At 56.4% G+C, this 11627-nt stretch overlaps 2 protein-coding genes across 5 annotated transcripts; one reads left to right on the top strand and one right to left on the bottom strand.

The window, feature by feature from the left end:
- Window positions 1-398: 398 nt before the first annotated feature.
- Window positions 399-4346, bottom strand: PSMD9 (proteasome 26S subunit, non-ATPase 9). The gene is made up of 6 exons (XM_041410271.1): window positions 4029-4346; window positions 3834-3936; window positions 2814-3007; window positions 2270-2371; window positions 1667-1755; window positions 399-1338 (listed from the first exon to the last, which is right to left on the bottom strand). Exons 1-6 carry the CDS (start codon window positions 4296-4298, stop codon window positions 1311-1313), a joined length of 786 nt encoding a protein of 261 aa, XP_041266205.1. The 5' UTR covers window positions 4299-4346; the 3' UTR covers window positions 399-1310.
- HPD (4-hydroxyphenylpyruvate dioxygenase) lies at window positions 2516-10683 on the top strand. Of its 4 annotated transcripts, none has more exons than XM_041410270.1 (14): window positions 2516-2524; window positions 5410-5436; window positions 6166-6228; window positions 7048-7152; window positions 7283-7325; window positions 7417-7499; window positions 7633-7722; window positions 7814-7917; window positions 8079-8156; window positions 8303-8465; window positions 8796-8867; window positions 9591-9713; window positions 9847-9963; window positions 10042-10683. In XM_041410270.1, exons 6-14 carry the CDS (start codon window positions 7419-7421, stop codon window positions 10150-10152), a joined length of 939 nt encoding a protein of 312 aa, XP_041266204.1. In that variant the 5' UTR covers window positions 2516-2524; window positions 5410-5436; window positions 6166-6228; window positions 7048-7152; window positions 7283-7325; window positions 7417-7418; the 3' UTR covers window positions 10153-10683. The 4 variants fall into 4 exon arrangements, with proteins under 4 accessions (XP_041266204.1, XP_041266201.1, XP_041266202.1 ...); XM_041410267.1 differs by lacking the exon at window positions 2516-2524 and adding an exon at window positions 4494-5208; XM_041410268.1 differs by lacking the exons at window positions 2516-2524; window positions 6166-6228 and adding an exon at window positions 4494-5208.
- Window positions 10684-11627: the final 944 nt, after the last annotated feature.

Raw genomic sequence — 11627 nt, 5'->3', positions numbered from 1 at the left:
CGACGCCCCACACTAGGAGTTGCAGGCAGCTCTGCTCCAGTGGCTTCCCTGAGCAGGACAAACGGAGTCAAAGCGAGAAAAAACATCCCCCAAACCCTGCCAGTCCCCCACGGTCCCCAGCTCCCTGCCAGGACAGCACTTGCACAAGGAACCCACTCCCAGGGCTCACTCCAGGCTCTCACTTCACCCCTGCAGATAATCAGCTCCAAACGCTCCAGGCTGTTGACCTCAGTCTTGCTGTTAAGCTCAAATAGTAACAATGTCTAAACTTAATTTGTTTTTCCTTCTGCCCAGAAAGAGCCTCACACCCTGCTGGGAGCAGAAAGATTTGTTATCAGCTCCCATTATCTCCCTGACCCGGAGAGGCTGCCCCAAATAATGACTCCTATGAGAACAGAGAGAGGCAATACTCAGTTTTATTGTTTTGGGAGACTATTTTGAAGTTCAACTGGAAATAAGCTTTAAACAAACCAGTCATTCCTGGAATCCCTTCCAACAGTTTATTCTCCTGTGGTGGTTTAGGAATGGTATTCCCCAATTTACTGTTCCCACTGAAAACACCCCAGACCACGTGCCACCCACCCACTCCCCCCAGTGCTCCTGCAGCAGGATGGAGAGGAGAATGGGAGGCACAAGAAGGTAAAGCCTGTCCTGGCTGGAACCAGGAAACACCCCATAATCAACTCCTGCAAATAAACAAAATTTTAAAAAATTGAAAGAAAACAGAGAGAAGCTAGATTAGGAGTGTTTATCATAACTATATAAACTACTAGAAGTTCCAAAAGTAGAATTATAACCCCTATTCTTTACCTCATTGTGTTAAAATAACTGGGCATTCCAAAAATCCTTTCAGTATGTTCACTGACTTTAAAAGTTGTGGCAACATGGGGAAGATGTATCAAACTTGCATATCTCTTGCCTGTCATCTACTATGACAGGCATCAAAAAGTGCTCTAGGACTTTTTAGAATATATTACATGATATTCAGTGAGGAGTTTTAAAGGGGAGAAAAAAGGAATGCTCTGTTATCATCAAAAAAGAGCATTTCAAGCTCTTTGGAGCGTGTATCAAGGGAGATTTGGGTCTCTCTAGAGCCTTATTCTAAATTGATACAAGTGGAAGAGATGAGAAGCCACATCTTGCAGCTCTGCAGGTTCCTCCTGACAACCAATGCAAATCTGAACTGCAGAACTCTGCCAGAACCCTTCAGGCACCAGAGGTCACAGCAACACCACGTAGGGAAGTTTTCAAACCAGATCAGAGTCCAGAAAGCAGCACAAGCTTCAGCTTTATTGTTCTCCCAGCAATGGTCATCTTTGTAAAGGAATGATATTGCAGCTGAAAAAGAAGAGGGTAGGAGGAAATATTAAATCTTCATTTCTCAGACAGGCACAGAAGACCTGACATGGCTCAGACCCACCACAATCCTCCTCCACTGGTTTACCAGACAAACCAGCCACTGAGACCTTCCTGCCTGTGCTCATGTTTGATGGAACTTGACTCCCTGTATCCCTGTGCAGAAGCAGCAGCCTCCAGCTCCCTGGTGCCCACCTGTCAGGTCTGTGACAGTGGGCAGTGACACAGCCAGGGCTGGTGGCCCTGCTCAGGAAATGTGCCCTGAGCTGGTGAAAGCCTCTTCCCTCCAGCAAGTGAAACAGTAGCTCACCCCAGGAGGCCCTTCCCGGCCCAGCGCTTTGGAGTCAGCCCCACGTGCACCCTTCTGCCACCACGGATCACAGTCACGCTCAGGGGTCTCTGAAAGAGAGGAAAAAACAAAAAAAATAACCAAAATATTCAAAATATTTCACTTTTCCATCACAAAGTCAACTCCCTTCTTGTGTTGAAGCAGACAAAGAACACTAAGCCCAAGGAACTGTTCTGCAGCAGTCCCCATTCCCACTCCTGTGGCTGTAACTGAAAGAATGGAGTGTTTTGTGTGAAGTCATCTCCAGAGATCCCTCACTTCCACCACCAAGCACTTAATGGTTGTGGCAGCTTCTCCAGCCAGGCCACAAGGCTGGCACAGCAGTGCTGCTGCAGGGAGTCCCCAGGGAGAACAAACAACGTGATGCTCACACCTCTCAGCTCTTCCCTTCATGAGCAAATAGCTCAGTGCTGTGAGAGAACAAGGCTACAGCTAACTGCACAGACTGAATCTGATACTGTTTCTGACATGGAAATGATGATTCCAGAGATCCAAGTTCCATAGAAAAAGCTGTGGCTAACAGAGACAGGCAAGAGAATGCAGTCACAGCAGGAATGAGCTCACCCCCTCGCTGTGCTGCACCACCGTGGCAATGTTCTGCAGGTTCTGGAAGTTGTTTGCATTGACAGATCCAAACTCCACAATCTCATCATCAACTTGAAGTCCCTGGACAGAGACAGAAGAGAGATGAGCATCTGCATTCTCCAAAGACAGGTAATATCACAGGAGCATTGCCCTTCACCCAGCCACAGGGAGAGAGATGTGCTACAACACCTCTCACACTCAGGGAAGTGAACACCACTACAGCCACAGGGAGAGGTAAGTGTTCATTCCTCTGTTCTGTTTCATGGGAAGAGAAATACTGAGGCTGGAATGGTCAGTGAGGTGTGGAAGGAGCTGTGGGGTGCCAGGATACAGCTCAGAGAACACCCACCTCATCCCTGTACAGTGACCAGCCCCTTCACAGGACATCCCAACATGATAAAAAGAAGGGGCTGACACCTTAATCAAGGCCCCAGCTTATTCCCACTTATTAACAAGAGGCAGAGGGAGCCATGAGCTGTCTGGCTCCAGACAAAGCCTTCCCCAGGAGCTGTGCCCCACGTACCGAGACACTGGCGGGAGAGCCCGGGGTCACGGAGTTCACTTTGGCAAAGGCCTGGGGCAGGCTCTGGCTCTGGCTCATGGCCTCGGCCAAGGCCTCTGCCTCATCCTTGGCGTGCTTCTCCTTCTCCCGGGCGTGCAGCTTGTGCAGAGCTTCCTCCACCTGCTTCATCAGGGCCTTGTGGTCATTCTGCAGACCTGTGGGTGACACCATGAGCACACAGGTGCTGGAGAGGCTTCCCCCAAAGGGCTCTCAGCACCTGCTCCCCCCTGCAGCCACGCAGAGCAGTGCCCTGGCTGTCTCTGATCTCAGCAAGAACCTCTGCTCTATCTGCTGGGGCCTGGTGCCAGCCCGGCAGATGTTTATCAGCAAAAGTCAGACACAGAGTAAACCACCCTACAAATTTTGGTAAACATGCAAAGGCAGAAGGGCTGGGAGGCCCATGATCCCTTAGCACTCAGTGAGCAGCGTAAGTCTTCTTTCCATTAAGTCACTCGCTGCAATGTATGATTCCATCCTGAAAGTCAGGGCACTGGGAAAGCCTGGGATGAAATAAATGCCAAGCTGTTTTCTACCCAAATTTTATTCTACAAACAGCACAGAAAGGCTTTGTTGTGTTTCACAGACCCCAAATGGCTCCGCAGCAGTGGCAGAATTTCAGTAACACGTGTTCAAAAGCATTTTACTGACTCAGCCCCGGCGCAGCTCCGAGCACTGAGCAGAACCACGGGGGAACGGGCTCAGCGCAGCCCTGGGCTCCAGCTCTGAGCAATTACAACGAGCGCCACGGGGGTTCCAGAGAGAGGAGGAATTACAACGAGAGCCATGGGGGTTCCAGAGAGAGGAGGAATTACAACGAGAGCCGTGGGGGTTCCAGAGAGCTCAGCGGTTCCGCGGGGTCCGTTCCCGGGCAGAGGCCGCGTCTGCCCCGCACATCCCGGTTTCGCTGGCTCATCCCGCGGGATGGGGGCGCGGCCCGGCCCCGGGAAAGGCCCCCCCGCCCGGTCCCCGTTCCCCGCTCACAGATGATGTTGTGCCGGGCGGTGCGCACTTGGTACAGGTCGATGTCCGAGCGCGGGAAGCCCTCGGCGTCCACCAGCGGCTCGTGCATCCCGACGCCCTTTTGCTGTGAGGGAAGAGGCGGCGGTTGGGAGGGGGCCGGGCCCGCGGGCCCGCACGGCGCCCCCCGGCCCGGCCCGGCCCTGCCCGGGCACCGACCCCCTCCAGCAGCTCGTAGCACGCCTTGATCTGCGCCTCGATCTCGTCCTTGCGCCGCACCAGCTGCTGCACATCGCTGACGGTGACGGGGCGGCCCCCGCCGGGCTCCGCCATGGCCGCGGCCGGACGGGAGCCGGGACGGGCGGGGGAGGTGGCAGTAGCGGGGTGGCACAGCTGCGTCACTGCCACCGCGGCACACCGCTGTGGCGCTGGCATGGGGCGGCCCAGCGGTGTCACCGTCTCTGGGTCACGCTGCTGCGGTGGTGCCATGGGGCGGCTCTGTTGGTGACACGTGGTGGCACAGCGGTGTCACCATCAGTGACACACAGCGTTGATGGTGACATGTAGTAGCACAGCGGTGTCACCACCAGTGGGTGACACAGCCGTGGTGCACGGTGTTATGTCCCTGTCCCTGCTGCTGGCCCCTCTCCAGCCTGTGGCCCGGCACATTTGCCGGGCGCTGCAGACCATCCATGTCCCAGGCGGTGTGGCAGCAGGGGACAGCCCCACCCCTGTCCTCCGTGCCACTGGCACCCACCCAAGCCCCCTGTGCTCATCCTCTCTGGCCTTGCTGGTGGCTGCAACTTCCCAGCACTCCCAGTCAGGTGGAGTTTGTGCCCTGCTGCCTCCCCGGCAGGGCCAGCCCTTGCCCCCTCCTCCTGCTGTCCCACATTTTGTGTCCCTGCAGCGCTGGGCTCACGGGGGCTGAAGGTGGCACCGCGTGGCCCCGTGCCCAGACCCCACCACGCACCCAGCTGGGCTCTGCAGGCTGCCCTGGCCCAGCGCTGCCCAGGATGACACGTCCCCAGCGCGGGGGCAATGTCCCCAGGGGCAGCGGGCGGGCCGGGGGATGTGCTGCCCAAATTGCGTCACCCCCCGGTGACCTGTGACACACACGGGGTCCCAACCCTGCAGAGCCTCACGTGCTGCGCTGCCACCCTCAGCACCCTCCACGTTTCACCCCGCAGTGCCACCGCCAGGGCTGCAAGGACCCGTGACACGGCCCCGGTGACAGCCAGCCGCCACCCCCGCCTGGGCAGCTCCCGGCCCCAACCAAACGCATCCCTGGGTTGGCGGCGGGGGAAGGTGGGGCCGAGGAGGAGCCTCCCCGTCCCGTTATATTGAAAGCCCCCCGTTCCCGCGCTCTCTTGGCTTCCAGCATCGCCAGGTCACAGAAATGGTGAGGGGCAGCAGATGGGAATTAGTTCAGACATCCGGGGCTCCATGGCACTTTTGGAGATTTAAGCTCTGCTTGAATTCTGATTTTCCAGTGACTGTGCTCAGCAGAGCTGTCCTCACAGCCTGACCTTTGGATTCAGCTCCCTGGGGCTCCTGTACCTGCCTGTCCCGCTAATGTCTCTCTTTTCTCATTCTCTTTCAGACGTCCTACACAGACAAGGGGGAAAAGGTAAGAGTTGTGTCCCTGTCCTGCCCCTCTGCCTGGTGTGAAACATCGGTCATGTTACTGCAGATTATGTCAATTCCTTGATTACCTGTTGAAATGAGAAGTAAAACTGCTCTGGGCCACACAAGATCCTCGTGGTAAATTAGTATTAATCACTGAAATTTTTGGTTTGGGAGGAGACTGACAAACAGGAGATGATGGATATTTCCCAGTCAAGTCAAGCCTTAAGCAGAATCCTCATTCCATGCAACATTTATTTCCAAATGCTGCATTTTTTCCTCCTTTTTCACTTTTAAAGTGTTTCCAGTGCTGGGTGGCCTGTGCCAGGTTGGGCAGTGGTGGGGAACGGGGCAAAGGGGGATCTGTCCTGGCGCTGGTGGTTGTGTAAGAACTTTTGTGGAAGAATTAATGTTTAACACAGCAAGGTTTGCAGGTGGGCAGCTCGCTGGGATGGCCACTTGTGGGGAGCACTGGGAGAACTGGGACTGTGGCTGTGGGCAAAGGTGAATCGGTGCTTTGTACATTCCTGCAGTGCAGGATCCTGTGGGACTTGACTGTAAAGCACTTTGGAAAATCACCATTTGGGGGCTGTTCCACCCAGTCAATCCAGATGCATTTGCAGGAGATGCATTTTCAGGGTCCCAGCTGCTGCTTCCCCCTGCTCCAGAGCCGAGCAGTGCTGCAGGAAATGCAGCAGCAGCAGCTTTCAGCCCCATTTTCCTTTCCTTTTAGCCCCAACGAGGCCGCTTCATCCACTTCCACTCCATCACCTTCTGGGTCGGCAATGCCAAGCAGGTGAGAGGCTGCGGCCACCAGGCACACGAGGGAGGGGACAGCAGTGCCAGGGGACAGCAGTGCCAGGGGACGGCCGTGCCAGGGGACAGCAGTGCCAGGGGACGGCCGTGCCAGGGGACAGCAGTGCCAGGGGACGGCCGTGCCAGGGGACAGCAGTGCCAGGGGACGGCCGTGCCAGGGGACAGCAGTGCCAGGGGACACCTCCCGTGCTGGGACAGGCAGGTGCTGCAGGCATTGGCTGCCCGGGGGGTGTTGGCTCTCCCGGCAGCCCCCGGGCCGGGATGTGCCGGTGTCCCCAAGCCCGGCCCTGGCCTGGCGCCGGTGGCCTTGGTGGCCCTTGCGCAAGGCGAGGGGCGGCTGCCGGGGGTGGGACGTGGGACATGAACCAGGGCACGTGGCCGGGCTCAGCTGTGGCCACCAGCCTGCAGAGCTGCATGGGCTCGTGGCAGCTGGTCTCCATCCCTTGCCCTGGGCAACTTAAACACCTCTGTGCTTCACACCCGAGCTGCTTTTCACCCAGCCTTGCAGAACAGGGCACATGCAGAAATGTCTCCTGCTCCATGGCAGCCCTCACAGAAAGTTCTGGAGGCAGAACTTCCCACTGAATTTGGGCTTTTTCCTCAATCCTGGCCCTTTCTTGCCTCTGTTTGTTCCCCCTGGGCTGCTGGAGGAGGCGGAGAAGCTGCTGCCTGTTCTCACACGCACACAGGGCAAGTGTGACTTGCACCTGCCATGGTGGCTGTTCTCCATGGCCTGTGGGCCACCAGCACTGCAGCTTCACCCTGAGGGACTCTCCTCTTCTTCCCACTCTGCCCACAGGCTGCATCCTACTACTGCAACAAGCTGGGCTTCGAGGAGCTGGCCTACCGGGGGCTGGAGACGGGCAGCAGGGAGGTGGTGTCACATGTCATCAAGCAGGACAAGGTAAGGTGCCACTGCCAGGGCAGGGAAAGGTGAGGTGGTGTCAGACACGAGGGTGCTGCCCAACCCACCATGAAAACCATCACTTGTGGCTCTTCACTTCATCCTCTCCTCTCCTCCTCTTCCTCGGCAGATCGTGTTTGTTTTCTCATCCGCTCTGAACCCAGGGAATGAGGGTAGGTGTCACTGGTGGGGGTGGAGGGGGAAATGGCTGTGGCAGAACAAAGCAGTTCTGCTCATGCCTGTGGCTGTTCCTGCCTGGGGCAGAGATGGGGGAGCACCTGGTGAAGCACGGGGACGGGGTGAAGGACGTCGCCTTCGAGGTGGAGGACTGTGACTTCATCGTGCAGGTGGGCAGCCCCTCCCTCCACCCCCTCCCACACAGCCCCCCAAAACGGTGAGGGGAGGCAGGGAGGGCCTGGGGATGTCTCTCCCTGGCCCAGGGGAGCCGTGGCAGGACAGGATATCTCTTCTTCTGCCCAGAAAGCCAAGGAGCGTGGTGCTGTGGTGGTGAAGGAGCCATGGGTGGAGCAGGACAAATTTGGGAAGGTGAAGTTTGCAGTGATCCAGACGGTGAGTGGCAGGGCAGGGCCATGGAGCTGGCTGCACCTGGGAGGCCCCTGCACAAACAAGGCCACAACACAACCACTTTTCCCCCTGACAGTATGGTGACACCACCCACACCTTGATAGAAAAGCTCAACTACAAGGGCCTGTTCCTCCCTGGGTACCACCCACCCCTCTTCAAGGACCCCCTGCTGTCCAAGCTGTGAGTACTTTCCAGAGGCTCCTGCTTGGCTCTTTGCCATCGTGTTCTGGTGGAATATCCCACCGAGGAGCTGGACAGGTCCCCACTGCCTTGCCCTGGAGCCCCCTGGCTCTGAGGTACCCCTGAGCCTGGCTGAGACCCTCCTTGTCTTCCCCCCACAGACCAAGCACCAAGCTCAGCTTTGTTGATCACGTTGTGGGGAACCAGCCTGACCTCCAGATGGTCCCAGTGGCAGACTGGTAAGAGTGGGGAGAGCTGCTGGGAGGTGGGATGGAGCAGCAGCACAGCTCTGCTGGTCTCACTGCTGCTGCCAGGGCTGATGAAGACAGCAGAGCTCCATTACTGTGGGGATGGAGCTTGGATGTGCCCCTTGTGACCCGGGCAGGTACCAGAAGAACCTGCTCTTCCACCGCTTCTGGTCAGTGGATGACAAGCAGCTGCACACCGAGTTCAGCGCCCTGCGCTCCATCGTGGTCACCAACTACGAGGAGACCATTAAGATGCCCATCAATGAGCCAGCACCTGGCAAGAAGAAATCCCAGATCCAGGTGGGTGGATGCTGGTGGTTGATCCATGTGGCTGCCTCCACTCCCAGGGGGATCTCAGTGAAGGAACAGGGGACCAAGTGTCAGTGATTTGGAGCCAGAGCAGACCTGCTGTGTAAAGTGGCTGCTAGAGAGCAATCCTGGCTCTGCTCGGGTCTGACAAACCCTGGGGGAGAAGCTGGGCAGAGCCAGTTTACCCCATCTCATCAACAGTGGCTTTGCCATTCCATGGTGCTCCTGGGCTGATCTTGCCTGCATATTTTTAAGCCCACACCCATCTCTTCAGAGCTGTAGCTGTGCTGTCACTACCATGGTGACTTCTTTTCCCTGTAGGAATATATTGATTACTACGGAGGGGCCGGAGTCCAGCACATCGCCCTGAACACCCCTGACATCATCTCAGCAGTGAGTGCAGCCCTGTGATCCCCTGCCCTGTGATCCCCTGCCCTGGGACCCCCTGCCCTGTGATCCCCTGCTCTGGGACCCCCTGCCCTGTGATCTCCTGCCCTGGGACCCCCTGCCCTGGCTGGGCACGGTGCTCATCACAGGGTGCACCATGACCCTGCCAGGGTACAAGGACACAGAGATAATGGCCTTTGTGCTGTGGTTGTTTTACAACCAGCATTAACTGCCCAGGGAGTCAAAGGGACCTGCTGCATCTGTGAGCTGCCTGTCCCTCCAGATTAAAGCAATTGGGGTCTGCAGGGCCCTTGGTGGCACCTTTGTCCTTGCAGGGTGCCTGGTGGGACACAGACAGCCCAGGCTGCCGGGCTGAGCCCCACAGCCCATCACCCACCTTCAGCTGGGGCAGGGGCAGGTCTGGGTTGAGCCCAGCTGCTGCTGAGCACCCAGGTTTGGGTTCCTCTCCAGACCAAAGGGCCTCCAGAGCTATCAGCTAGGTCAGAGCAGGACAAATGATCCTTGCACAGCTCTCTGCAGTGCCTGGGGAGGACATCTTGGGCCTGCCCATTCCTGGTGCCAAAGTGAAATGATGAGGCAGGTTCTCATGCTTGAGGTTGGCCAATGCCATGGGAAAGCACCTCTGTCCTGACACTGCCCGTGCCAGGAAATGCTCCTGGCACAAACCCCTGCCAAACTGAGCCCTGCTGGGTCTCCCCTGCCTTGCAGATCACCAACCTGAAGCAGCGGGGCATGCAGTTCATGGATGTGCCCTCCAGCTACTACCAGATGCTGCGGGAGAGGCTCAAAACTGCCAAAATCAAAGTGAAGGAGAACATTGACAAGCTGGCGGTGAGTCTGAGAGGGAAAAGGCCTGCCCAGGGCTGGACCAGCTCCCCAGGTGCTTTGCAGGGATGTGAGTGACACAGAGCCCCACCTGCTCCTCTCTGGGTCTTCGAGCTGTCACCTCATTTCTTTTCTCCAGGAGCTGAAAATCCTGGTGGATTTTGATGAAAAAGGCTACTTGCTCCAGATCTTCACCAAACCAGTTCAAGACAGACCCACGGTGTTTCTGGAGGTGATCCAGAGGCACAACCACCAGGTTGGTTTGAGGCTCTCCTGCTGATCCTGGCCACTCAGGGCCACCAAGGCCTGGCCCCTAACGGTGCCGTCCCCGCAGGGCTTCGGCGCCGGGAACTTCAAGTCTCTGTTTGAGGCCATAGAAATGGACCAGGATGCCAGAGGAAACCTGACTGTGCTGGAGCCCAACGGGGAGACCAGGCGGATGTAGGGGATGGCAGGAAGTGCTGCCCTCATCCCCAAGGAGCTGAATCCCAAATGAACTGGGAAACGCCCCATGTTTTGGTAAATAGCCCAGACTTGAGTGCCACAAACCCAGGGAAGCCACTGCCAAGCTGGACAATGTAAAGGGCCCGACACCTCTCCCAGCCCAGCCCTGGCACTGCCCGTGGGTGACTTCCTGGGAGATGGGGCGTGGGAAATAGCAAACACACTCTCAAAAAGCAGCTTAATCTGATCCAAACCATGGAATTCTTAACAAAGGGCAGATTTAAGGCATGTGCCAGAGACATGCAGCTACAGAGGAAGACAGAAGAAACAACTGGGAGTGCTCACATGTAGTCCATGCAAAGTTTTAATTTTAGCTACACGGGAAGCTGCGAAAGCACGGAGGCGTTTTCCTCTCTGCACATCTCCTTTTGTAAGATTTTGGTTTAATTGCTTTTAGACTCAATCTTGAATTTGAATTTGCTGAGAATAAACATGGTTTTAGGGTAGCTCCAACACTCTGGAATGAGAATTAATTGTATTTACACATTTCAGCCTTCCCAAGGCAACAGAGTCTTGCTCTAATACCTGTAAATTCCTGCATTAATGATGGGTTGGGGTTTCGCCCATGTTTCCAGCAGTAATTGCTGGCATTGGCAGCAATTCCTTGGCTCAGATCCTGGCTGCATGTGCAAAGTCCCCTCTGGGTGTTGTTCTGGTGCTGTCCTTTGCACGGGAATTCCTCCCCAAGGCAATAAATCCCTTTTCTGACCTGGCCTGAGTGCCTGGGGAGTCCCTGTGCTCCCAGGGGCTGCAGCTCCAGCACTCCCTGTCCAGCCCTCAGCCCAGCTGCTGAAGGACACCCTGGGGTCTGCCCCTGCTGCACAGCCACCCTCCTCAGCCCCCCTGTTCCCTTTTTCCCAGCAGGGGAGCTCCCAGACCCTGAGCTGCTGAGCCCTGAGCTCAGGACAGGCTCCTGTGACCGAGTCCTGTCCCCAGCCCCAGCCCAGCCCCTCCTGGCTGAGCCCCCAGGTGTGGCTGTCCTGCAGCCCTGTCCTGTCTCTTCCACCTCCTCCTCCATCAGCCATTCCACTTGTCCCTGCTCCAGGAATTTTCTTTTTGAATAAAAGCTCAGAGAGGCCACCATGACCCCCCCAGCAGCAGCAGCCCCCCTTGTGGGGGGTACAGGGGGGGTACCTGAGCAGCTCCCCCTTCTCTGGGTCCAGGGAGCAGAACTAATCCAGATTTCAAACAAGCACAGAATATCCTGGAAGGGACCCACAAGAATCATCCAAATCCAACTCCTGGCAATTTGAATAAACTGATTTAAAAAGAAAGAAAGCAAAGAGCCTCTGGCCACAACAGCCTCACACATCACTGACCCCCCACCTGGTGGTTCAGGGCTTTTGCCTCCATAAAATTAAAAATCAATCAATAAATAAAGGATATGAAATCAGAGCAATCCAGGGGAGGAGGAGC

The sequence above is a fragment of the Onychostruthus taczanowskii genome, unplaced genomic scaffold, assembly GCF_017590055.1.
Source record: "Onychostruthus taczanowskii isolate IOZ18803 unplaced genomic scaffold, ASM1759005v1 scaffold32, whole genome shotgun sequence".
In the NCBI taxonomy this organism is placed as follows: domain Eukaryota; kingdom Metazoa; phylum Chordata; class Aves; order Passeriformes; family Passeridae; genus Onychostruthus; species Onychostruthus taczanowskii.
The sequence above is the reverse complement of the archived record's forward strand: the minus strand, read 5'-3'. Positions and strand labels throughout refer to the sequence as shown.